At 57.5% G+C, this 25842-nt stretch overlaps 3 protein-coding genes across 10 annotated transcripts in view; 2 read left to right on the top strand and 1 right to left on the bottom strand.

Annotated features, from left to right (window-relative positions):
* Positions 1–7602, top strand: part of SH2D3C (SH2 domain containing 3C) — a 29548-nt gene extending 21946 nt beyond the window's left edge. For all 4 annotated transcript variants that reach the window (XM_005605802.4, XM_070251842.1, XM_070251843.1 and 1 more), the window contains 7 exons: positions 335–459; positions 1981–2516; positions 3447–3562; positions 4128–4299; positions 5094–5205; positions 5599–5805; positions 7017–7602. In XM_005605802.4, coding sequence (XP_005605859.2) covers positions 335–459; positions 1981–2516; positions 3447–3562; positions 4128–4299; positions 5094–5205; positions 5599–5805; positions 7017–7192 — 1444 coding nt within the window. In that variant the 3' untranslated portion in view covers positions 7193–7602. The remainder of the gene's footprint in view (positions 1–334; positions 460–1980; positions 2517–3446; positions 3563–4127; positions 4300–5093; positions 5206–5598; positions 5806–7016) is intronic.
* A 1332-nt stretch (positions 7603–8934) lies between these two features.
* Positions 8935–13188, top strand: TOR2A (torsin family 2 member A). 2 transcript variants are annotated; one of them, XM_001501467.6, is made up of 5 exons: positions 8935–9310; positions 10139–10404; positions 11160–11335; positions 11997–12124; positions 12404–13188. In XM_001501467.6, the coding sequence occupies exons 1-5, from the start codon at positions 9160–9162 to the stop codon at positions 12646–12648; spliced, it is 966 nt and encodes a 321-aa protein (XP_001501517.2). In that variant the 5' UTR covers positions 8935–9159; the 3' UTR covers positions 12649–13188. The 2 variants fall into 2 exon arrangements, with proteins under 2 accessions (XP_001501517.2, XP_003364191.2); XM_003364143.5 differs by lacking the exon at positions 11997–12124 and having other exon boundaries at positions 8972–9310; positions 12404–13186.
* On the bottom strand, positions 13120–25821 carry TTC16 (tetratricopeptide repeat domain 16). Of its 4 annotated transcripts, XM_070251443.1 has the most exons (15): positions 25504–25807; positions 24572–24744; positions 24150–24240; positions 23835–23978; positions 22943–23043; positions 22714–22843; positions 20451–20665; positions 19613–19857; positions 19105–19246; positions 17737–17902; positions 17054–17196; positions 16717–16894; positions 15089–15176; positions 13700–14038; positions 13120–13661 (listed from the first exon to the last, which is right to left on the bottom strand). In XM_070251443.1, exons 1-15 carry the CDS (start codon positions 25519–25521, stop codon positions 13294–13296), a joined length of 2541 nt encoding a protein of 846 aa, XP_070107544.1. In that variant the 5' UTR covers positions 25522–25807; the 3' UTR covers positions 13120–13293. The 4 variants fall into 4 exon arrangements, with proteins under 4 accessions (XP_070107544.1, XP_023484714.1, XP_023484710.1 ...); XM_023628946.2 differs by having other exon boundaries at positions 13120–14038; positions 25681–25816; XM_023628942.2 differs by having other exon boundaries at positions 13120–14038; positions 25504–25797.
* Between the last annotated feature and the right edge of the window lie 21 nt (positions 25822–25842).

The following is a 25842-nucleotide window of genomic DNA, read 5'->3' as shown; positions in this document are numbered from 1 at the left end:
CTGCACAGACCATGTGTGTCCAAGGCATCTTGATCATAGTGTGGGAGTCAGTGGATAGGCCTGGCTCCCTCAGGCTCCCCGGCACTTTCTGCTAGCCCCTCTCCCCCGACAGTTCTCCAAGTTGGGGACGAGGTTCCCAGGGAAGAGAGCAGTTGTGCAGGTTGTGGATTGCACAAGCCTTTCTCCTCTGGGCTTCGGTTTTTGTACCCATCAGTTGGAAGGTTGGGCTCAATAATCTCTGGCAGATCTACAATGGAGGCAGAGGCGGGGGTCCTGAGGCTGGCTGAGGACCTGACCTCTGAGCTCTCTGCTCATGAAGGTGTCTGCTCCACAGCGCATCGCTGCCCCATCCCCGGGAGTCCATCCGCAACTGCGCCCTCAGCATGGACCAGATCCCAGACCTGCACTCGCCAATGTCCCCCATCTCCGAGAGCCCCAGCTCCCCTGCCTACAGTACTGGTATGACCAGCAGAGGGGGCAGGTGGGGGGATGTGGTGGGGGTGACCTTGCGTGTACATGTACATGTCCGCCATGTGTCTTTGATGACTTCTGTTACAGTGTGATTAAGTGTGTTTCTACCTCTTTTCTGAGAGCAATGCCCGATAAGAATTTATGCTAAAAACCTGCTGGTAGAACTATGGATATTGACAACCAAAACACGGCTTGTTCACGCAACAACGATTTATTGAGTCCCTATTGGCTATCAGGCACTGTGCATGATGTGGTTTCCAGTGCATTCTCCAGAATGCAGTGAAGTCTGCGGGAGGCTCCCCAGTTACTGAACCTGGGCTCCCGTGCTGTGAAGTGCGCTCACGCAGCAACCTCGGCCCCATGCACGTGGCAGGTGCTCTGCCGGGCCCTGCCCTGGCTTGGGACTTACCGCCTCCCTCACCCCAAATGGTAGGCTCGAACCAGGCTAGTCACACTGTGCTTTTTGCTTTTTTTTTTCCTTTTAAATAGACTGTGTTTTTTTAGAGCAGTTCTAAGTTCACAGAAAAATTGTGCAGAGTGCTATGCTTCTTTTAAATACAAGGAAAATTTCTGTTGTAGAAACATGCCACCAGTTCATTTCTGGAAGGAAAAAAAAAGAATGTTTTCGACAGGCCATATTGTGTACTGTCCATGTGACAGGCAGACTGTGCAGACAGAGGGGCCGCCCAGAGGAACCTTTGCCATGTCGTTGTCCATATGAGTTGTCACAAATTCTTCCCTAAACACAGGCTCACCAACTTGTCATAACTACAAACTTGCCTTCAAAGCAACACTCAAGTGTAAAAATTAAAATTCCGTGCCACGGATTATTTGCTGGACAATTTCCAAGCAATGTGGCATAGTAAAGTACCCAGGCTTGAGGACTTAACACGTGGTTTTAAGTCCCAGCTCTACCACTTGCTGGCTGGGGGATCTCAGGCAGGTCACTTCACCTCCCTGAGCCTTGGTTTTCTCATCTGTAGGATGAGGATCATAAAAGTACTTACATCACGGGATGTGGAGAGGGTTGAATGGACTCGTTGTGCAAAGAAGGATCTCGCAGCTGTAAAAGCTCAATAAACATCATTCTAATTTTGGATGATGGTTTTACCGTTGTTGACCAGCATATCTGCAGCACGTCGCCAGCTCCTGGCTCACGTGTCTCCATAAATCATTCTTCCTAACTCATTGAGAAACAATTCCACACAATGAACTCCAGCCAGGGCTCAGCTTCTGTGAATGGCAGAAAGCTCCTCCAAGTAGTTGGGTGGTAGCCCAAGGCCGCAGCAGCCTTAGGCTAGGAGCATGCAAACGCCTGGGGTCCAGGGGAGTCCAGAGTATTGCTGAAGGCTGGTCAGTTTGTCAGAGTCTGCGTGGCCTGGCCTGGGTGTGGGAGGTGGGGACATCACCCCCGTAGGGTGGATGGAGCCTGTCCTTTGGGAAGGGGGTGGGGAACCTCACTGGGTGGGGAGCCATGGTAACTCGTCCTCTCCCTTTATCTCCCTGCAGTGACCCGTGTCCACGCCGCCCCTGCAGCCCCCTCGGCCACAGCGCTGCCTGCCTCCCCTGTCACCCGCCGCTCTAGTGAACCCCAGCTGTGTCCCGGAAGTGCCCCAAAGCCCCCTGGGGAGTCGGACAAGGGCTCTTACTCCAGCCCCTCCCACACCCTCTGCAAGGCCTCCCCATCACCATCACTCAGCAGCTACAGTGACCCGGACTCTGGCCACTACTGCCAGCTCCAGCCTCCCATCCGTGGCAGCCGCGAATGGGCAGCGGCTGAGGCCTCCAGCCGGCAGGCCAGGAGCTATGAGGAGAAGCTAAAGGAACTTTCAGAAAACGGGGCCCCCGAGGGGGACTGGGGCAGGGCCTTCACAGTTCCCATCATGGAAGCCACCTCTTCCTTCAACCCGGCCACCTTCCAGTCACTCCTGATCCCCAAGGATAACCGGCCCCTGGAGGTGGGCCTCCTGCGCAAGGTGAAGGAGCTGCTGGCAGAGGTGGACGCCCGGACGCTGGCCCGACACGTCACCAAGGTTGACTGCCTGGTAGGTGCTAGGTGTGCACTGGGGCATGGGCAGCACCTCTGTCCTCTGGCCTTGGACAGGAGTCAGGGTGGGGAGGAGTTGGCCCCTAAATTCCCCAAGTATAGCGAGTGGACCTGGACTCTGGCGTCACAGCTGTCCTTCACTTGCTATGTGACTCTGGGCTGATCACTTTACCTCTCGGGGCCTCCATTTTCTCCTTTTAAAAAAGCAAAATACAAGGGATTCTTGTGTCCTCCAGAGGTCAGTTTGGCACTGGAACTGAACAGTCCTGGAACCTGGTGGTGTCCGGCTCCCTGGGGCACTTTTTGAGCCTGGTCAGTCAGCCGTGCTGGTCCTGGGATTAGAGGAGACCCGACTCCCCGCCCCCACGCCCCCAAGTGGACAAAAGGAGCAACATCATTACCTAGGCCCATAAGTTGTCAATGCCTGGGCCTTTGCTTTGAATGAATCTTGACCGTCTATGGACCCCCGCTCTCTGGGCACCTCAGCTTTTCCCTCTGAAGTTTGAGGGGTACACTGATTGCTTGGTCGCACTGGTCACCGAGCTCGGGAAGCAAGTAAAGAGACAAGGCAGAGGTGTTGCTCTGAGAAGAATACTGGGCGTGAAGGGAGCAGCCCTGGGTTCCAGGCCCAGTGTGTGACCTTGGACAAGCTCTTTGCCTCCCTGGGCGTCAGGTTTGCCTTCTGGAATAAGGGTCCCCGGGGCACCTCTGGCACATGTTAGATACCCCTGGGCATTTTTCCGTTCATTCCTCATTTCACAGATGGGGAAAAGGTGGCTCATTTACTCCATGTCAGGGTTAGAAGTAGAGCTGGAATTCAAACCCAGCGTCCCAGCCGGGCTGCCCTCCTAGATACAGCTCTCTGACTCCCAGATGGCTGGGGCCAGCCGTGACAGGAAATTAATCAGCCCTCTGGGCGTCCTTGCAGGTTGCTAGGATACTGGGCGTTACCAAGGAGATGCAGACCCTAATGGGAGTCCGCTGGGGCATGGAGCTGCTAACCCTCCCCCATGGCCGACAGCTACGACTAGACCTGCTGGAAAGGTAAGACAGACTCCCGCGCACGGGGACTCGCGGGGACCCCCCTAGGCTACTTCGCGCCTTTTGCTGTGGTCGGCTGGCCAATCACGGTCTCTCAGCCCAGCTCCCAGGGGTTCTGGCCACGCCCCCTATCCCACTGACCAATCACAACTTCTCGACGTCCAGCCCCAGGTAATCCTGGTTTCCCAAAGACTTGAGTCCTTCATCTCCGGACTTTTTGCATCCTCTTGACCAATCACAGTCCATGAGCCTTGGCCCCGCGCATCAGCACTGGCTTCTCTTCTTTCTTAAAACAGCTCTGTGCGATAAATTCCGCTGATCCATCGCAAGCCCTTCATCCGGGCGCTCAGGGGGCCCTGGCCCCGCCCCTGATTTATACTGACCAATCAGAAGCCATAGCCTTGCTTGCCCTCACTCTGGCCGCACCCCCTACTCTCATTGACTCTTTACAACCTCACACTTTTGGCTCTGCCCACCGCCCCTCCGTGCCCAACCGCAAGCAGTGGCACGGCCCCTCCCCCCCACCCGGGGTCCTTGGCCCCGCCCTCTGACCTGGCCGCTCCGACAGGTTCCACACCATGTCCATCATGCTGGCCGTGGACATCCTGGGTTGCACCGGGTCCGCTGAGGAGCGGGCAGCGCTTCTGCACAAGACCATCCAGCTGGCGGCCGAGCTTCGGGGGACCATGGGCAACATGTTCAGCTTCGCTGCAGTCATGGGAGCCCTGGATATGGCCCAGGTACTGAGGGGCCCCCTGGAGCCCCCTGGCTCCAGACGGAGGAGCCCTGGGAGGTGTTCCTTTGGGATGGCTGTGTACTGAATCAGGAAGAACTTTGTGACTTTCTCGACAGCGTTGGTGAAACAGTTTCTCTAAGAGCTGACCTGCTCCTAGACCAAATCTTTCCCCTTCTCTGGGCCTCAGTTTCCCCACTTGTAAAATGAATGAGGAGCATTATGTGAGTTTAAAGAATAAATATAGAATGGCTATCGTTTAGCGAGCACTTACTATATGCTAGGAGCTACGTTAGGTTACTTGCCAAGCACTGAGTCCTCAAAATAAACCCATGAGCTAAGTGCCTTTATTGTCCCCATTTTCCTTGTGGAGAAACTGAAGCAGAGCAGTACTTGTCTAAGGTCACACAGTCAGAGGCTGAAAAGGTTGGGATTCGAACCAGGTCTGTCTAATTTCAGAGCCCAAACCTCACCCACGCGACACTTCCTCTCCTGTGCCTAGTCACTGGTAACCACAGGGTCCCAGAGGCAGTGGTTCAACTCCCAGCTCTGCCGTTTAGTTTTGGAAAGACCTTGGGCAAGTCCTTCCCTTCTCTGAGCCTCAGTCCCCTCATCTGTAAAGTGGGTTGTTGTGAGAGCTTCGTGGGAGACGTGTGACAAGCTGTCAGCATGGTCCCTGTTACATGAATGGTGACCATAATAATAATAATTATCCCATGTCCGGGTGTCCACTCAGCAGGGTGGGCTGTGGCCCCTGCAGGCCTCTTCCCTGGCTGGTCACTCACAGTCTGGTCTCCCTAGATTGCCCGGCTGGAGCAGACCTGGATGACCCTGCGGCAGCGACACACAGAGGGTGCCATCCTCTACGAGAAGAAGCTTAAGCCGTTTCTCAAGAGCCTCAACGAGGGCAAAGGTACCTTCCCCACCTTGCTGTGTGAGCTTGGACAGGTTCCAGCCCTGTCTGGGCCAGCAAAGACTCTCCCAGGGTGGACGATAATGAGAGTTTGACTAAGTTCTGTACAAGCTATTCTCCTTGTGCTCGCTTTCTTCCCGGGGCAACGGTGAAAGCCGCATCCGGGTCCAGGCTCGGCCCCCAGGCCTGGGCAAGGCTGCAGTGGGTTCAGCAGCAGCAGTGGGTTCAGCTGGAGGCATCCAAAAGGAAGGGTCTGTGTCAGGAGTCAGGAGCCCTGGGGGTTCTCTCGGGACCTCAGGCCAGCCCCTTGCCCTCCTGCACCTCAGTTTCTGGGACCACAGTGGAAGGTGGGGCCCTGCGGTCTCTAAGCCCCCGTTGTTTCCCACCCTGCAGAAGGCCCACCGCTGAGCAACACCACCTTTCCCCACGTGCTGCCGCTCATCACGCTGCTGGAGTGTGACTCGGCCCCGGCCGAGGGCCCCGAGCCCTGGGGCAGCACGGAGCACGGTGTGGAGGTGGTGCTGGCCCACCTGGAGGCTGCCCGCACCGTGGCACACCACGGAGGCCTGTACCACACCAACGCTGAGGTCAAGCTGCAGGGTGAGTCCCGGGTCACTTCTTCGGGGAGATGGTCATTGGTCCTGCCGGCCTGGGCCTCCCTCCACCTTCCTGTCCATTCACGTTTCTCCATCCCTCTTTCCTGCCCCGTCCCCCCGGCTTCTTCGTCTCATCCCTTTTCTTCCTCACTCATCAGTTCAACAAGGCTTTGTGAGTGGCAGTGCCAGGTGGAGGTGGGGGGTCCCGGAGATGGTTCAAACAGCACCAAAGTGGAGTAGCACAGCTTCTCTGAATCTCAGTTTTCTCACCTGTGAAGTTGGCGTCCTAACAGACCCACTTTACAAGATTGTTTGCAAAGTGCTCAGCCTGGAGCCCCGGGGCTGAGACAGACCTGCCCTGCCTTCAGGGAGAAAAGTGGAACTCCCTCTCACGAAAGGAGCAGAGAGAAAGTGGCTTCAGGCAATCCATCTTTTTAATTTATTTATTTTTATTTTTCTTGAGGAAGATTAGCCCTGAGCTAACTGCTGCCAATCCTCCTCTTTTGCTGAGGAAGACTGGGCCTGAGCTAACATCCGTGCCCATTGTCCTCTACTTTATATGTGGGACGCCTACCACAGCACGGCCTGCCAAGCGGTGCCATGTCCGCACCCGGGATCCAAACTGGCGAACCCCAGGCCTCCGAATTGGCACATTTGCACTTAACTGCTGCACCCAGGGGCCGGCCCCCAGACAATCCATCTTTTACTGCCTCAGGCATTATTTAAGCCATAAAAGTTCACTGTAGACAAATTGGAAATTACAGCTGAGCAAAAACAAGATAAAAAAAAAATCACCGACGATTACTCAGAAGTAAATGCCGTCAGCATGCTGGTGTATGTCTTTCTTGCTTTTTTCTTTTTCAGAAAGAACAAAAATTTTTTTTTTTACATTTACCTACAAAATGTATATACGTTTCTTAGGAAAGATTTTGGAACTTACAGAAAAATACAAAAAAGAAAAGAAAAATCACCCAAGAGTCCTCCCCAAATTAACATTAATATTTTATCTTCTGGTTTTAAAAGTATATGTTGCAAATAGTAGGACAAACACGAGGTGCTAAACTGCATGGTCATCAACAAAGCTTGTTGGAGGCCTGGCGGAGCTGGGGGGAGGTCCCCCCAGGAGGGAGGCCCTGAGGGGTGGTGGCTTCAGGCGGGAGCCCTGGCCTTCCCAGCTGGACAGTGGTCCCCTGACGCCTGCGCCCCGCCCTGCAGGGTTCCAGGCCCGGCCAGAGCTCCTGGAGGTGTTCAGCACTGAGTTCCAGATGCGCCTCCTCTGGGGCAGCCAGGGCGCCTGCAACAGCCAGGCCCGGCGCTACGAGAAGTTCGACAAGATCCTCACTGCCCTGTCCCACCAACTGGAGCCTGCTGTCCGCTCCAGCGAGCTGTGACCCCTTGGACCCTTCCCCTCCGCAGCTGCGGGCAGCAACGGGGACAGAGGGGCACAACCTTTCCCCAGAGCACCCCAGGGACACTGTGATCAGCCCAAGAATGTTCTGGGTTCCGCTCCAGGATCTCCCTTGCACCAGGGTCCGGCTCTGGCTCTGGGCTCCACAACCCCCCAGCTCCTCTTCAGGAAGAACCGGAACCTGTCCCTCCCTCCGGCTTCTGCTTCCCCGCTTCCTGCTGAGATGCCCTGTGTTGGAGCCACGAGCGGCTCCTCACGCCTCCTCACTCTTCTCCAGGCGTCTGCCCCCATCGCCACCGAGGCCTCCATCTGGCTGTAAATACGTGTCTGTGCTGTAAATAGATGTACAGAAACCATGTTCTTTCTTTCATATAATAAACTTTTATGACTCTTTCTTTGTCTCTCAGGGGGCCCTGGGGTGGAAGGAAGCATCTTTTCTCAGGTGAAGGGTGGAAAATTCATTCAACAAATACTCATTTAGCACCCAGGACCTTCCAGATTGTATCTTCTAGCCGGGAGCCAGTTACAGCTAGAACTGAAACCCAGTTCCTGTGCTGCAGGAGCTCAGATCCCAGGCGGGAGATGAACAGCCAGTTCCAATGCGGCGGGGGGCAGGGGGGGATACTGAGCCTCGCCTGCTCCTACCCGCCTCCCTGCCTCAGGAAGCCACTGAAAAGCTCCCCACAAACGCACAGCCAAGGGTCCCAGATGTTTGGGGTGGAAGGGCTTTTCGAAATCTAGGATTCCAACTGCCCTCTGGCAAACTGAGAAACCGGAGGACGAAGGCAGGCTCTGTGGGTCAAAGCAGCAGAATGAGGAGGGCTGGGACCTGGGTGTCCTGACCCGGAGATCTTTCCTTTTCTATCCTCAATAGTGGGAACTACTCATTTCTTTTCAGGCTTTGAGACGTGGCCCCAGAAGCCTTCGTGCGTGTGTGTGTGTGTGTCTGTGTGTGCGTGCGTGTCTGTGTGTGTGTGTGTGCACATGGTGAGCGGGGCAGGGAACCTTTGAGGAGGGCCGTGAAGGCAGTAGTCTTGATTGGGTGAAGGAGGTGGGCAATGTGGATCACTAGGATTCCAGGCCTGGCTGGAGGCCTGGGGAGCCTGTTCGCTGAATTTGAAATGTCTGGGGTCCTTCGCAATCTGAATCCTTTGACCAAGAGAGGCTGGATAACATCGTGCATTAGATCTTTGGCAGCAACCAGACCTGGGTTCAGTTCCTTTGTTTACCAGCTGTGTGGCCTTGGATAAGAGGCTTAACCTCTTGGGTGCCAATTTCCTCCTTAAGAAAATGGGGACAATAACAGAATCCATCCCTTAGGACTGATGTTAAAGAACTTAGCGCATAGTACCTGCTAGGCAAGGGACCACCATGTTTCATACATAACGGACTGTCAAGGATCATTTATTGATTACTTCCTGAGCCACAACACTTTTATGTGCCTGTACCGCGTTGAAATATCACCATTTCTCTGTATGACAGGTACTGTTATTATAAGATCTATGAGGCATCTAACACTAATGGCACACAGTACGTGCTCACCAAAAGCTATTAGTGAGTGCTCTTTTATCATATAAAGGAAAAAAGAGCATGCAAAAGGCGCTTTGCAAGGTGTAAGTTGCCGCACAAGTTTTGGCTACATTTGCTAAGTCACCCTTTGTGCTCATAATCCTTTATTCATTATTCTTTCGGGGTTACTGTGATGGTCCCCTAGTTACCGTGGCCATGGAAACGCGGCCCGCCGTCCTGGATTGGAAGGTTCGCAGGCTCCCCCTGGAGGCCACTTTCGGTCCTACTGCGGGACGACGGGGCGGGCCTCTGAGAGCGGCGAGAGGGAAGCCGGAAGTTGTAGGCCACGGGCGGAGGCTGCTGCGGGGCCATGCACGCCGGGAGTTGTAGTTCTCGGGAGAGGCGGTTGGCGGCCCTGGACCGAGCTCGGGCCTGAGGCGGATGGCGGCTGTGACGCGCGGCTGCCGGTCCTGGGGCTCGCTCCTCGGGCTGCTCGCGCTGGTCTCGGCCGCGGCGGCCGCCTGGGACCTGACTTCGCTGCACTGCAGCTTCGGCACCTTCTGCGAATGTGACTTCCGGCCCGACTTCCAGGGTGAGGAGCCGGGTGCGGAGGGGCGGCGGACGGGGGAGCCCTCGGACTCCCGGCTTGCGCCGGGGCCGGACCTGGAGGATGGCACCGAGGGGCGGGACCCCCAGACTTCCAGACGGCCAGAGCTGGAGTGGGCGCGGCGTTGAAGGACCCTGAGAGCCGGGGGCACGGGACGTGGGGCGAGGGTTCGGGGTCCAGTCAGAGCCCTGCCAGGATGGAGAGAGCCTTGGAGAGCGGGGCCTTGCGGGGGGTTAGGCCTCCACCGCGGACTGGCCGGCAGGGGAGAAGCCTGCCTTGGGGGTGGGCAGGGGTCTAGGGCAGACCCTGTTGACAGCTCGCATCCTCTCGGGGCTGAGCGCAATCTAGAGGGCCGTCCGGTGGGGGCGCTGCCGAGCTGAGTCAGGCCAGAGTTACAGCTAGAACTGAAACCCAGTTCCTGTGCTGCAGGAGCTCAGATCCCAGGCGGGAGATGAACAGCCAGTTCCAATGCGGCGGGGGGCAGGGGGGGATACTGAGCCTCGCCTGCTCCTACCCACCTCCTTGCCTCAGGAAGCCACCGAAAAGCTCCCCACAAACGCACAGCCAAGGGTCCCAGATGTTTGGGGTGGAAGGGCTTTTTTTTGGGGGGGTGGCTTCTGCTGCCAGAGACCACAAGGGCCCCACTCCCTTTCCACGGACAGCTTGTACAGACGTCCCGGAGCCCAGGGATGCCTAGACCAGGTTCCAGATGTGACTTCCCCCTTGAACCTCTTCCATGGCGGGGGCGGGGCGGGAGGGGGGGGCGCGACGGAGGGGGCGGGGTCAGCTCTGACACTGTCCTTGTGGCCCTAGGTCTGGAGTGTGACCTGGCCCAGCACCTGGCTGGCCAGCACTTGGCCAGGGCACTGGTGGTGAAGGCGCTGAAGGCCTTCGTGCAGGACCCAGCTCCCACCAAGCCGCTGGTCCTCTCCCTGCATGGCTGGACCGGCACTGGCAAGTCCTACGTCAGCTCCCTGCTGGCGCACTACCTCTTCCGGGATGGCCTCCGCAGCCCCCATGTGCACCACTTTTCCCCGGTCATCCACTTCCCGCACCCCAGCCAGATGGAGCGCTACAAGGTAGGCTAGTTGAGTGCTGGACCACTGTTCGCCTGCACTGTGGGGTGCCAGACCCTAGGGCGTGAGTCCTGAGCCAGAGAAGGGGAGTCACTTGCTCCAGCCCACACAGCCACTTGGAGCCTCAGCCCTCAGGACCCATGCAGATCAGAGCTTGGGGTGGTGCCATTCTACCTGGCAGGGAGTTCTCGCTTTAGTTCCTAGGGGGCAGTAAGGGTACCTACCTGCCAGGGTTGTGTGAGGGACATGGGATTATGTAATTGCAGGTATTATTTATTGAGCACCTACTTCTGCCAGATAGTCTGCATTATCTTCTCTCTGTGAAGCACGTGGCCCCAGTCTGAGGCTCAGAGTAAGCACTCAGTGAATATTAGCTCTTACTGCTATTGTTATTGTTGTTGATTGCTAGGGACTTTCCGGGCTGATCTGGTTCAGCTGTCAACACTATTTGGAAGGCTCAGGGAGCAGGAAGGAGCCGTCGCCTTTTAGAGAAGGCAGTAGGTGTCAGGGAAGAAGCCCTGAACAGGCAGGTGCAAGGCCTGGGTTTGAGTCCCTGTTCTCCTGCTGACTTGCTGTGTGAACCTGGACAAGTCGCTGCCCCTCCCAGGGCCACCGTGTCACCATCAGTCCCATTAAGGGATTGGTGCTCTTTGGGACACCACCTCTCCCGGGGAAGGGGATGCGTTCTTGCCTTGGGAAGAAGTCTGGGGCTGAGGGAGTATCTCCAGGCCCCTCGAACTCCTGCCTCTCCCCTACAGAAGGATCTTAAGAGCTGGGTCCAGGGAAACCTCACCACCTGCGGCCGCTCCCTCTTCCTCTTCGATGAGATGGACAAGCTGACCCCAGGCCTGATGGAGGTCCTGCGACCTTTCCTGGGCTCCTCCTGGGTTGTATACGGGACCAATTATCGCAAAGCCATCTTCATCTTCATCAGGTGGGGCCCGGCTCAGCAGCGGGCATAGTGTGGGAACACTTGTCAGAGGTCCCCACTGTCCAGTCTCGGCCTGGGGTGTGTTCCCCCAGGCCCAGGCGGGCTTTCCGAAAGCCCCTGACACTCTCTCTGGAGTCATTCAAGGTGGTTGACTTCCCTTTGACGTTCTCAAAGCCCATTCTGGGCTCAGTCGTTTTGTTCCTCACCATTTCTTTGTGGAAGCCCTGCTGGGTCAAGAGTTTTCCGTCTGTTGTGGCCAGGAGGACACAGGCCTGGGAAAAATAGAACTAGAGTTCTAGTCCCAGCTTTAAGAATCCTAGCTGTGTTTCCTCAGGTAAATCACTGCACCTCTCTGAGCTCCCCTTTCCTCTTCTGAACAGCAGGGCCAACACTAATGCCCACTCTCCTCCTAGAGACTGGGTGAGGGAAAGTGAGTTAACGGACCCCAAAGTGTTTTGTAAACTATAAAGTGCATGGCATGTAGAGGTGAATTTCCAGGGCTCATGGCTGTGGATGCAAGCTCCACAGAGGGGACGTGGTTCCTGTGGAGTGTTCTCAGTGCGTTTGGCTCCTGATGGCACTGAGCTGGGCTGGCACGTGGCGAGTGAGGGCCAAATCCTGCCCCCACCATCTGAGTCTCGGCCCACGTCCTGCATGGTTTTAGCAACACCGGTGGCGAGCAGATTAACCAGGTGGCACTGGAAGCATGGCGCAGCCACCGGGACCGCGAGGAGATCCGCCTGCAGGAGCTGGAGCCAGTCATCTCCCGGGCTGTGCTGGACAACCCACACCGTAAGTTCGGCTGGGTGGCTCAGCAGGCCAGATCCAGTGGGCCAGGCTCTCTGGGGAGGGCCGGCTTCTCCCAGGGTCTGATGCTCTGCCCACTGAACCTGCACCTGCCAGGCCAGGCTTTGGCGCTCCTGGCTGTCACACAACCTCCCTGAGCCCAACACCCAGAAGGTGGCTGAAAGGATTAAGACCAGCACCACACCTGCACTGCCCTTTGGGGGCGGGGGGCCCTGCTCATCCCAGTGAAGCCCTGACTCCTTTCCCCATCGCCCCTTCCTGCAGATGGCTTCTGGCGCTCGGGCATCATGGAAGAGCATCTCCTGGATGCCCTGGTGCCCTTCCTGCCACTCCAGCGGCACCACGTGCGGCACTGCGTGCTCAACGAGCTGGCCCAGCTGGGCCTGGAGCCCAGGGATGAGGTCGTCCAGGCTGTGCTGGATAGCACCACCTTCTTCCCTGAGGACGAGCAGCTCTTTTCCTCCAATGGCTGCAAGACTGTGGCTTCCCGAATCCCCTTCTTCCTCTGACTCTCCAGGTGGCGTCCTTGCCCTCCTCTACCTGGCCAGGCTGTTCAGGAAAGCCCTGGGTTTCTGCCAGGGAGACCCTGTCCTGAGCCTCCTGGAGAGTGGGCCCCGTAACGCAGAGTGAAGAGGAAGAGGGCTGCTGGCTAGCCCTTGGGACAGAGGGCCAGGCCGGCCCTGCCTCTGAACTGGCCTGAGGGCATCTTGGCCTTTGCTTCCTTCCCCGGGGAAACCACTGGTCACCCCAGAACCTCACTGAGCCTTGATCTTGCCCTCCAGCCTGAGCCTTCTTCAAATGTGAATTGTAACTCAGGGACTGGGGCTCGTGGCTGCTCCCTCCCTCCTCGGTCTGTTACCCGTGACCCCTTGCTCTGGCACCATACCCCAGCCCTCCCTCCCACACCTTATGTCCCAGCATCGTAAAGCCAGGCTGAGGCTTCTCAGTCTCCATGAACAGAGGGACTCTGTCATGTGGGCTTCGTTTTTAAAGTTTTTAATTTTGTAAAAGAAGAAGACAAATACAATAAACTTAGCCATGGGACCAGAGGAATGCTGGCTGCAGTTTCTAATTGCTCCTGAAGGAAGCAGCTTCGCTGAGTGCCAGTGTGTGAGGGTGGAATCTCTCCCATCCCCAGCAGGCAGGGAGGGGCCTCAGTGGCCCTTCGGAGAGCAGCCTACCTGCCGGGACAGGGGTCTTGGCCCGGGCCCTGGACAGCCTGGATTTTGCTGAGACTCGGGCTCAGTCCCGAGGTGACCTGGGACTTGCTGGGCCTCTGGCACTGGCCCTGGGCAGCCTCCATTTTGCTGGGCCTCCGGCTCTGGCCCTGCGTGGCCTCCGTCTTGCTGGGCCTCCTGCTCTGGCCCTGCGTGGCCTCCATCTTGCTGGGTCTCCGGCTCTGGCTCTGACTGGCCTCCGTCTTGCTGGGCCTCCGGCTCTGGCCCTGCGCGGCCTCCGTCTTGCTGGGCCTCCGGCTCTGGCCCTGCGAGGCCTCCGTCTTGCTGGGCCTCCGGCTCTGGCCCTGCGCGGCCTCCGTCTTGCTGGGCCTCCGGCTCTGGCCCTGCGAGGCCTCCGTCTTGCTGGGCCTCCGGCCCCGGTGCTGAGAGGCCTCTGTCTTGCTGGGCCTCCAGCTCTGGCTCTGATTGGCCTCCGTCTTGCTGGGCCTCCAGCTCTGGCTCTGATTGGCCTCCGTCTTGCTGGGCCTCCGGCTCTGACCCTGAGCAGTCTTGTTTTTTCTGGGGCTGCGGTTCAGGCTTAGATCTCCGCAGTTGTTCTCCAAGTCTGAGGATTGAGTCTTAAGCACCGAGGAGTCAGAGAATGTCACAGTAGTGGCCGAGGTGCTCCTGTATTCCTGGCAGATAGTAGAGGTCTCTGTCTCTGAGATGGACGGGGTCCTGACTAGGAAGGGTGTGCCAAGAGCACCTGTCAGGCCACCTTCCCCAGACTGCTCCAAGGAAAAGAGGCTTCTAGCCCTCACCCTTGCCTAGATCCCAGAGGCCTTGCATGGCCACGGGGAAGGCCGGCCAGATCAAGCCAGCCCAGGCCTCCTCAGCACCTGAGCCTTGCAGGTGGACCAGGGCTAGAAGATAAGGGGAGATACCGAGGGGCCCCGCCGCCCAGCCCTGGCCTCCACTCTGCTGGCTGCCCCCGCCCTCTGCATTCCAGCCACAGCCAACAGCCTGCAGGGCTCCAGGCCCCTGCCTGCAGCAGTCCCCTGCTCCACCCCTCCCACACTTGGCTAACCCAACTCTTCCTTCAGGTCCTGAAAGCCCTCCTGAGCCCCCATCGGGGCTAAATGCCCCCACAGCCCTGGACTCCCCTCCACTGTGTGTCTACACTATCCTGGGTATCTGTTTACCTGTGGGCCTTCATCCCTTCAGGACCAAGAGCTCCCCGGGGCAAGGACTGGGCCGTTCATACCTTGGCCAGCATTTGGCACAGGCCCAGCCCTGGCCACTCGATGCATTTGTTGAGTTGCACTGAGTGGAGGAAGGGGCTGGCCACTGTTGTGTTCATCCCTACCCTGGACTGCTCACAGCTGCCCTTGGGACTCTGTTCCGGGCATTTCTGGGTGTTTCACCCTGGTGCCTGGCAGAATTGAGGGTAAAAGCCCCTTGAACATGCACAGGGTTTGTGGCTTCTTTCAGGGGAGGCTAATGGGGCAGAGAGAAAAGAGACGGGCCTGAGAGGGGAATGAGGGTGGAGCAGCAGCAGCTGTGAAGTGCTTCAGAGGAAGAGCTGGCACCCCAGGCTCTGTGCTGGGCAGCCCCTCACCGAGGGTTCCCTACACCCCCTACAAAGTGGGCATTGTTACTCCCACTGCAGAGCCACACATCTAGAAGCAGCAGGGCCCAAGTCTGCACCCAGGCCAGGGAGTTTCTGCCCCTGACCTGTGCCTGCTCCGCTGCCTTGGCTCACTCAGGCCCGGCAGGAGCACAGGGGACTTACAGCCCAAGATGGAGCCCGGCGACGTCTGGTCGAGGCAGCTGTTGGACAGGGACCTTACCCTGCTGGGGGCGGGCTCTGGCTTCTCCTCCTAGGGCAGGAGACAGGCTGGGCAGTCACAGGCTGCAAGAGGCCCCAGGCCAGTGGCCACAGCTCTGGAAGGCCAGCAGTTTGGAGCTCCTCAAGGGTCCTAGGCTGGGGCTGGTTGGGGACATGGAGAGGCTAAGACTGGACAGGAAGGGGACAGGCACAGCACTGTGAGGAAGGGACCCACAAGACGCTGTGTGGGTCTCAGAGCCCCAGCTGCAAAAAGCAAGTTAGTTCAAGTGTGGGACAGGCTTCTGGAAAGTGCTGTACCCTGGGGAATGGCTAGTGAGAAACTGAGGAGCTTCTCCCTGCTTCACTTGCCTTATCCCATTTCAGCCTCAACACACATCTGGGAGGGAATTACTGCTATTAACCATTTCATGGACCAGGAGACCCAGGCTCCCGGCACCTAAGCAGCCTGCTCAGGGCACTCAGCTAAGGAGAGAAGCGGGGCTTAACTCCTGGTCTGCGGGACTCCACAGCCAGGCTCCCGGCTGCTGGTCTGCTCCGGCCACTCATACCTGCAGGCAGTGGGGTTCACGCCTGCGGGCAGTGTGGAAGCAAGGGGGTGTGTGCAGAGCTGCAGGGTGCTAAGCTAATGCACAGGTGCTGGCTCAACATCTCCCTGAGGGCGGGAGCCCACGAGGACCTCATGGGGCTGACGTTTCACACAGACTGGAGTTTTGTATTTCTGGATCTGGCGTGAGCTAGGAAAATGTAGAGCTCGTGTTTTCCATTTAGGGCAAGGGGGATGTTGGTGCTCCCTGTACTTCAGCTGTGCAAAGTTCCTCTGGACACAACTTTGCCTGTGTCCAGCGACAGTAGAGTGGATAAGTAAATGGCGGGATATCCCCGGATGGAATCTCCACAGCAGTAAGAACGAGCTGTGGAGATTGTTCAACTTGGACACATCCCACAAATGTCACGCTAACTAATGGAGCTGGAGACAAGAGGGCGCACTGTACTTGTCCATGAATGTGACAAGCAGGCGCACTCATCTACGGGGTCAGGAATCAGGACAACCTCGTGGCGTGCGCTGAGCTGAGGGAGGGGCCTAGAAGCGGGCATGAAGGGCCTTCTGGGCAGGTGGGCCTGAGTTCTTTCTCGATCTGGATAACGGTGTCACGGGTGGATTCAGCTTGTGAAATGTTATCCAACAGTTCACTTATGATTTGTGTACTTACTGTATTCAGGTTGCATTCAATAAGAAGTTTTTAGAAATGAACTTAAGAGCAAAATTTAACAAAATTCTGGCTTGAGTGGCCAGTGCACACAGCAGAATGTATGAAAGCAAGCGTGGGAAGGCCTCTCTCTGTGAGGGGCCCACATCCTCATGCGCCCTCCCTCAGGGGCACCCCTCACTAATACCACCCCCATCTCAGAGCAAGAGGTCCCCACTTGTCCCCCAGCTGAGCAGGGCCAGAGCCAGACCTGGAAGCCAGCCTCTAGCCAGGCTGCATCCCTCAGCCCTGGCTCGCTCGGGTGCACTCCAGCCTGGACCTCAAGGGCCCTGGGCCCCAGGTCCCAGGGTGCGGCTCACTCACCTTTTCTTCCTCCTCCTTGGGGACGCTGACCTCTTCCTCCGAGTGTTCTAGCTCTGCCCACACGACGTGGGGAGTGGCCTCCAGCTCTTTGGGGGTCTTAGACAAAGGCTGTTGCAGCTTCCATGAGAGCTGCAGGGCCCGGGCCTTCTGGCGCTCCAGTTCCCGCTCCCTGAGCTGCCTGCCAAGCCGCGGCCCCAGAGCGCCAGGTAAGTCTACCTGACTCACCCCAGCATCCCCGGGGACTGGACAGTGGCCTAAGGCAGCAGCTGGCGCCAGAGGAGCCTTGAGCCCGGCCATTCCCCACTCTGGGCCTGCAGCTCCCGCTCAAGAAGCTTACCCCATGATGCGCTGAGGGATGCTGGTCCCTGGGCTGCTCAGAATCACCCGGTCCAGCTGCAACCTGGCCAGGTGGGCCATCTGGCTGCAAAGCACCTCCTCCACTGACATGCCCGGGAAGAGGTTGGTTACCAGTGGGAGCAGCTGCCAGGAAAGGGGGCGACCAGAGCCAGGTGTGAGCCAGGGCAGGGGGCAGATGGCATGTGCTGCCCTGCCCTCGTAGAGTCCCTTCTCAGGGCTGAACAGGGAAGGCTTTACAGATTGTTTCTAAAAGGCCAGGCCATTTTTGCCCCCAAACTATCAGGAGACCAGGAGAAAGTAAGTATTTGGAGAAGGAACACTGGTGGGGGTCTACCGTGGGTTCTAGAGCCAGCCAGATGAGGGTCTGACCTCTAAGATGTGTGACCTGGGGCAAGGGAACTGACTTCTCTGAGCCTTACCCTCTTCATCTGTAAATTGAGGGTGATAATAATGTTAACAGTCTCGCAGGGGTGCTGAAGAGAGTTAAATAGAGGGATGCAAGCGGAAGTGGCTAGAACAGTACGTGACACGTCGTAAGTGTTCCCACACGGGCAGATCTTATTGCCCTTAGGGAACCAGATTTCTTTTAGGGCCAGGGAGGATCTTTAGGTGGCCAGAGGTATTGACTCTGGAGCCCACCCTCCTGGCCCAGCAGGAACCCACCTTCGGTTGCTTGGGGTTGAGGATGAGGACAGTGGCAACATCCTGGCGGGCCCCAAAAATGTTCTGCAGGAGTTGCCGGCTCCTGGCGCGATGCAGGTAATACTGGGCCCTCTTGGGGTTGTGCTGGATGGCCATTGAGAAGTGGTTCTCTGCCTTATGGAACTGCCTGCAGGACACAGCAGGCCTGCTATGAGCTGGGCACCCTGCGGAGAAATGACAGCTTCGGGCCCCAGTGGGGAGTTTCGGGAAAACCAGACTGGTCTCTGCTCACCCCCCACAAGCCCCTCTGTTCTCTTTCTACCAGCTACACTCTTGATGGACCCAACACCTAAATCCTAGTGTAAAACCCCAACATAAATGAATGTTTTTCTGATCTTGGAGTAGGAAGGGCCTTTCTGAGGATGTCACAAACCCAACAGCTAAAAATGAAAAATTGACTTTGACTATGATTAAATCCTACGTTATTGACTAGTAAAAACACCACAAAGGAAATCAATAAATAGGGACAATATATTTTGCCACATTAGGCAGATGATAAGCTAACTTTCCCAGCCTACAAAGAACTGATCACCAAAAAAAAAAAAAATCTGAATTAGCAATTTCATACAAAATGGGCAAAAGATTTGGGCAGGCCATAACGACCAATAAACACACAAAAGCCGCTGGACCAACAAGATGACTTCCAGCAATCTACCTACAGCATTACTAGTATAAGTGCCCAAAGGCATATGTCCTGGGTGCTCATCCAGCATTCTTTATAATAAAAATGGAAAAGAGCCCAAATATGCATCAGCAAAGGATTGTCTAAAGAAATTCACTGTGGTACCTCCACAGAATGGAACACTATGCAGACAATGAAAGAGAATGAGGTAGTCCTGTACGCAATGCCACGGGAAATAAAAAACGAGTCAAAACACAGTTCAGCACAACCTCACTTTTGTAAAATGATAATAATTGTGAATATAAGCATAGAGGACAGTCTGGAGGAATCTTTACCAAACTTATGTGGGGCGGAAGGAGGCGCTGGAAGGCAAATATTAGAAGGCACTTCCATGTTCTGACTTACATATTACTGAACACTTAAATTTTTTATAAAAAGCTCAATTACCATAATATTCAGAGAAAAAAAGGATGTTTAGCGAAGACTAGGAGACATAACTAGGAGAGCAAAGGCATCTTGACCGGTGGATCCCAGAAGGTGGCTTCAGGCCAGGCCAGAGCCCTCCGCATCCCCGCCCAGAGCCCCCGCCGGCCCCGCCCACGGAACCGCCCACAGCCCCACCGGCCCCGCCCACAAACCGCGCCGGCCCCGCCCCGCCCACGACCCTGCCCATAGACCCCCTCCGGCCCCGCCCACGGCCGGCGCACCTGCTCCTCTGCTCGCAGAAGCCCATCTTCTCCTGCAGCAGGCCCATGCGCAGGTTGGCGCCCTCATCCTGCGGGCTCAGCGCCAGCGCCTGCTGGTAGTCCGCCTCAGCAAAGGACAGGTTGCCCAGCTGGAAGAAGCAATCTGGGGCCCGGGGACCCGGGGCGGGGGCTGAGTGGGCCCCCAACCCCAGTGCCCAGGAGCCCCAGCCCAGCCTGCTCCGGCCCCAGGGGGCGGGGCCTGAAACTGGAGGCTGGTAACTCCCGGGGCGGTCGCGGGCGGCTGCAGAGGTTTTCCGTGCCTCGGGGTACCTTTTCCCAGCTGCCTGATTCTGAGCATTTTGAAGAGACTGTAGCCAGTTTGTCTAAGGCAATATTTCCCCGGGACACTGGGACTCTTAACTGTTTCCTCTTTGCCTCCTGCCTCCCTCCCTCCCTCCCTCAGGGGCCTCAAGCGCCCAGCCCAGGCCTTAGAGAGGCGAGGGCTGGCCCGCCCGGCCGCCCCGCTCACCGCCGCGGTTGATGTAGAGGCCCTTCTCCTGCTGCTCGTCCTTGAGGGCCTTGTTGAGCAGCAGCACGCCCTCCTGGTAGGCGCCGTGCATGTAGCAGTGCACGGCGAAGTCGTTGTAGGCCAGCAGCAGCTGGCGCTGCGCCTGCTGCACCAAGTTCTCCTGGCACTTCGTCAGCATGTCCAGCGCCTTCAGGAAGTCCTCCACCGCCCCATCAAACTCCCGGAGCCGGCGGTACAAGGTCCCTCTGTGGGAGAGGGACATGAATGCCAAAGCACCCTACTGACTGGGGGTGAGGCAAGCAGCTGCCGGCTCTGGGCCTCCTGACCCGTGGAGGTGGGTGGGGGGCTCCCACCTCGTGCACTAGGTTTGGCCTGTGGGGCTGGTCCTGGATTCCTACTCAGATAACCTGCTAGATCCCTGGTAATTTTCTCAAAAATAGCTTCCCTCTTTCTTTATGGGAGCCAGGTGTATGACAGCTTCTATGCTAAAGGACAGTGGTTTCACCCCCCACTGTTTGTATAAGAAAACTGAGGCTCAAGGAAGTTAAATGGCCCCGTGTGAGTCTTTTTGGGGGGCCAGAATCAAACCCAAGCCTGTCCACTGAGCTGGGCTGACCTTCCCAGTGTGAACTGCTCAGTAGGCCTGAGGGTCCAGGATTCCCAGGTTAACTGAGGCTGCTGCCTGCCCCTCCACCAGGGGCAGTAGCAGAGACCACCTCCCATGATGCCTTGACGCCAATGGGGAATAGGGAAAGATTATCAGAGGCTAGATGGGGAAACTGAGGCTCTCTTGAGACCACACAGCAGGACCCAAGACCGGCACCTCTTCACCCAGTACCGGAAGAGGAAGAAGCTGGGGTCCAGAGGGTTGTTCTCAATGGCACAGTTGATGTGTTTCAGCGAATTCTGCAGCTTGCCCTGCACAGCTAGGATGCCAGCATCTTGACGTGCCTTCTGGGCCTGGTCCACCATCATCTTGAGCAGCACCTTGGCCTGTGGGTGCTTGGGATCCAGTAGCAAGGCTCTGTGCAGGTCTCGATAGCAGAGGTTGGGCTGCAGGAGGCCGAGGGTGGCATCAGGGATGTAGGCCAAGCTGAGCCCCGCCCTGTCCAGTGAGGGGAGGCAGAACTGCAGGCCTGTAGGGGCCTTTCTCTGGGCAGGCCAGCATCACGCCACCCATCCTCAGTGCCCCTGCATCACTGTTCCACTTTTTCTGCCTCTTGAAGGAGGCAAGAAGCATTGTGGGAAAATCCGATCCCAGGCCCTATCTGTGCTGGCTTCTTTCCCGATGTGACCTCAGGTGAGCCAGGTCAGCCCTGGTGGTTTCTGCCGTAGAATGGGGTTACAGATGCCACCTCCTTGGAGGACTTCTGCGAGGCTCAGCCGAGGTGGGGGGAGGGTGTGGTCCCCTCATCACGACTGTCAAGTCCTCCCTATTCTTCCCTGCACACCCTCCCCCACTCCCTTGACCTTTAAGCCTCAGACAACTCTGACCAAGAACAGATTCAGGCCTGGGCATGAACAGAAAACATCCCCAGGCAAATACCTTCCACTGGGTGAGCAGGTCTGTCAGTCAACCAACAAACAGTTTTAGCAAGCACCCCGTGTTCTGTAGGGTAATTGGTTGGACGACGAGTGGGGCAAACGGTGTGGACACCAGGCGTGAGTGGAGGTCGGGGGGGGGAAGACTGCGGAGGCTAGCGGCAGGGTTCTGGGGCCGGGGGACTGGGGTTCATGGCAGCAGCACCACTGAGAACTGCCTCTGGGACCTTGGGTAAGTCACCCAGGCCCTCTGGACCTGTTTCATCATCTGTGAAAAGAGGACAATGGATTCTGTCTGCCTCAAAAGGTTACTGCAAGCCTTAGAGAGAAACATGAGTAAAGTGCTGAGAACGTGCCTATGTGTCACAGAGGCTGGGGTGGCGGCAGCAGCTAAAATCCGGACAGTCAACAATTCTCGATAATTACTAGTCTCCTACCTGTGCAGGGGACTCTCCCACTGACTCACGCGTGGGCACAGAGGCCCAGCCCCCAGCAGAGCGAGGCTCACGTTTCCAACCCCCCCAGGATGCCTGCCTGGTGAGCTGAGTGCACCCCGCCCAGCCCCACCCAACCGCTCCTCCCTGTCTTGAGTCTCCCAGCTCCCTGGCACCCACGTGGCCAGGCGGATTACCGGGCATTGTTCTGGATTGCTCCCTTTTCCTCACACCCGCCCCCAGTCAGTCTTCTGCCCTGCCTTCCAAAGGACTGTGGAACTGCCTGCTCCTGACTACCCTCACAGCCGACCTCCCCGTACCCACTCCTTGCACGCTGGATGGCACCCCGCCTCCTCCCCAGGCTCCCGCCCTCCAGACTTGCCCCTCCCACACTCCCCCTGGCCGCTGGAAGGATCTTTGTGAAGGCTGCTGCCTCTCAAAGGGGAACCCCTTTGGGGGCTCCCGCTGCCCCCAGGAAGAAGAGTCCTCCTGGTTTGCAAGACCCTGCCCAACACCTTCACATACCTGCAGTCCCCTCCTCCCTGCCCAGCACTCCCCACCTCCTCCCTGTGACCCCAAGTCTCCCCGCCCCTGTACTGTCATCCCATGCCGAGCCCAGGGGTTGCGCCAGCTGGGGATGCTTAGTAAATGCTCACTGAGGCAAATAAGGAAAGAAAGGTGGCAGGAGGAAGAGGAGGAGGAGGAGGAGGAGGGGGAGGGGGAGGGGGAGGCGGCGGAAGGGCTGCCTTTTCTAAGGGGTCCTGGCTGCCCGAGGATGCTGCACACACTCATTCTGTGTGTAGTTATGCTTAGTGACGTCTGCCCTGGGCTGGGTGTTCCGTGAGGGCAGGTACAGCATAGGTCTGTCACCTTGTGGGTTCTGGGGGCTGGAGCAGGCCTGGCACAGAGCCAGGGCTGAGTGACAATGGAACAAATACCAGACTGGGTACCTGAGTGGTCAGCGCGAGTCGAGGTCTCTACCCAGAGAGGACAGGGCCCCCCTGGCACTGTGGGGACGCAGCTCTGGGCTCATGGACAGCCTAGCCACCTGCTGTAACCTTGGGCGTGCTGGGGGCAACCAGGCCAGGGGGAAGGCCAGACCCTGCCCTGCCCTCCCTGCTTTACCTTCTCAAAGAAATTGTAGAGCCTGGCCCGGAAGATGTAGATATCGGGATTGGTCGTGCCATTCTTCACTTCCTTGGTGACGAGTGAGAGGCAGTCAGCATGCCGTTTGAGGGCCAGGAGACAGGCCATGCTGAGGGCGGAGGGCAGAGGTGCTCTGTCCGCTGGGTGAGAGGGATGGGAAGGGGCTGCGGGAGGACGAGGGCCCACAATGACGTGCCGGGCCGCTCACCATCGGTAACGGAAGCAGGGCTTCTCTGGCTGGAGCTCAGAGGCTTGCGAGAAGACGTTCAGGGCATCCCGGAAGGAGCACTGCTCAAACAGGCACTGGCCCTGGGGACACAGCAGGCAGTCACTTCTGCTTGTGACCCTGGCCCAGCAGCACCCACCAGGCAGCGTGGGCAACATTGGGGCAGAATGGGAGAGAGACAAGAGAAAGGGACAGGGCCCTTTAGATCTGGGAGACAGAGACACAGAGATGGAGAGAGACACAGAGCTGGGGAAAGACAGCAAGAGACACAGAGAAAGACCGTGACAGAGACGGAGACGCAGGGCTAGAGAGGGACAGCAAGAAACACACAGTTGGCGAGAGACAGACAGCAATGCAGAGACACAGGAACAGAGAGAAACAGATCTGGGGCTTTGTTGGCATTTTATGGCTTAATAGTGTTTTTATTTTGAATTGCAAATGGGGGGCACTGTTAGCTTTTTAGCGCTGGGAACCTCTATGCTCTGGATCTGGGCTGTCCAATGCAACAGCCACCAGCGGCATGTGGCTATACAAATTTAATTAATTACAATTGAAAAATTAGTTCCTCAGTCACACACTTCCATGTGGCTAGTGGCTACCAGACCGACAGTGCAGAGTAGATTACTGTCGCTCCTGCAGAAAGTTCTGTTGGACGAAGCTACCAAACTTCACCCAGCCCTGAGAGTAAACCGACTTGGGAGGTGGGAAAGGCCCTGAGAGTGGCAGCAGGTGGGGACACAGATACAGGGACAAGGCGGTCCCCAGGGAGTCAGAGCTGGTCCCAGGAGCAAGGAAAGCTCCCAGAGCTGGAGGAGAGCCAGCAGGCTGGGTGTGAGGGGTGCCTCGCGTGGTCCTGGGGGGGCAGCCCAGGCACCTGCAGGTAAAGCACAAAGGAGAGGCGCTCCAGGTAGTCGGTGTTTTCCGGCTGGAAGGAGATGGCCCTTCGCAGGTTCTGGATGGCCGAGGAGAAGTCACCGAGTTGGATGTAGGCCTCGGCTCTTAAGGCGTAGAAGTCTACCTGAGGGAGAGGCAACCCAGGCTGCTGTCCCGTCCCCACAGTCTGCCCTGAAGCTTGATGCTCAGTTACTAGCAGGGACTTGGTGGCCCTGAAAGGAGGGGCCCGGTAGGTGCCACAGTGAGGGGGAGGTGTGTGCCAGCAACTGCCCGTGCCCACCCAGGCCCCCCTTACCAGCCTCGGGTCCAGGTGGAGGGCACGGGAGAAGAACAGCACGGCCATCTCCCAGTCTTCTTGCTCCAAGCACCTCTGGCCACGATAGTAGCTGGGGGGCACAGGGGCACAGGCAGAGGGGCTGGCCCTGACTTTGGACCAGCCTCAGGCATATTATATAGCAGGGGCTGCAGGGGTGGGTTGGGAAGAGGCGGACTTGGGTGGGGAGACAGGAGGGGTAGACAGAGACCCAGGGAGAGGAGGTTGACATTCTTGGAACTCATCAGGCCAGCAGCCTTGTATCCTCTGACGTAGAAGAGCTCTATTAGACAGTTGAGTTCACTAAAGCCCAGAGAGGGAGAGTAACTGGCCCAAGGCTGTACAGCATGTTAATGGCTGTGCAGGGTAGGAAACTGAGATCCCAGGGCAAGGTAGTTACTCACTGTTCCCTGACTTTGAGGGGCACTGTTAACCCCATGACCTTTGGTTTTATACGTTCAAAGTTCTGGAACACCTGGCTGGTCCCAAAGATGCGCTGTGCGGTCCCCTTTGGGACTGGAAACACCCATGGCTTTGGGATGCATTGTGAGGGAGCCTGGTCAAGCTCCAGGGCATCCTAGAACCAAGGGACAACAAGCTGGAGCAGGCCCCGAGACAACCCCGACTCCACTGACATGCTCCTCAGGTATTTCACAGGATGGAGGAGGGGTGGAAATGAGGCCTGGTAGGAGGCACCATCTGGGGTGGGTGGCACTCCCAGCCCTGTAGCCCTTAGTGATGTTCCAACCTCCCTCTCTCCAGTCCTTCCTCTCTCCCTCTCCTATCTATGGTCAAGGTCAGGGGTCAGGGTTCTCATGCTCACACTGCCCTCTGCTCTCCTCCTGGTCCCCCTCAGCTCCCACCTCCAGCTAGTGACACCCAAAACTCTAATGTCCCCAGCTCAGGCCCAGCCCCAAGCTGCAGGCCCCAGGGATCCTCTGGGACCCTCACGCCCAGCAGGCCAACCTGAGCACCTGACTTCTGCCCCCGGTTTTCCCACCTCCATGAGTCCAGCTTCTCTGCCACCTAAGCCAGAGACCTATGTCCCATCAGTCCTCAAATCCTGACTGTCCCCCTTCCTAAAGAGCTCTTAGAGCCCTCCTCTTCTCACACCCCCTCGTCTGGGCCAGTGCCATCTCTACCTGGACGCCAGCTCCAGCCACCCCTCCGACCTCCCCACCGGCCACACATCCCAAGCCCTCTGTTCTCTGCACAGCGGCCTGGGACTTTCCTGAACTGTGCCACTGATCCTGCCTCTACCGTACTTGAAACCTTTCCTGGGAACCCAGCCTTGGTCTCTTTCCCCCGACCCTCTGCCTTTAGCTTTTCCCCGCACCTCTTCGGAGTCTGTCATGAGGCCCCTTCCAGGAGGACCACCGGGCTTGAGCCGGCTCCCTCGCGGGCCTCACCCTTAACGTTGCTAGGCACCATCTCCAGGACGCCCAGAGGCTCCGCCCCTCTGGCCACGCCCCCGGAATCCAAGGGTTGTTTGAGCCGAAAAAGGTTAGCAAACCTTTATTAGCTGGGGAGGCTGAGGCTACAGCGGGGAGAGGACTTGCTGGCTTTCCGCACCGAGGGGGAGGCCATAGCAGGGACCAGAGCACGGCTCCCTCCTCCCAATCGGGAGGTCAAGCGAGGGCTCCGCGAGGCGCACAACAAACCCCACAGGGACACG

This window comes from Equus caballus, chromosome 25 (genome assembly GCF_041296265.1).
Source record: "Equus caballus isolate H_3958 breed thoroughbred chromosome 25, TB-T2T, whole genome shotgun sequence".
Taxonomy (NCBI): Eukaryota; Metazoa; Chordata; class Mammalia; order Perissodactyla; family Equidae; genus Equus; species Equus caballus.
This window is presented reverse-complemented; position numbering and strand designations above follow the sequence as displayed.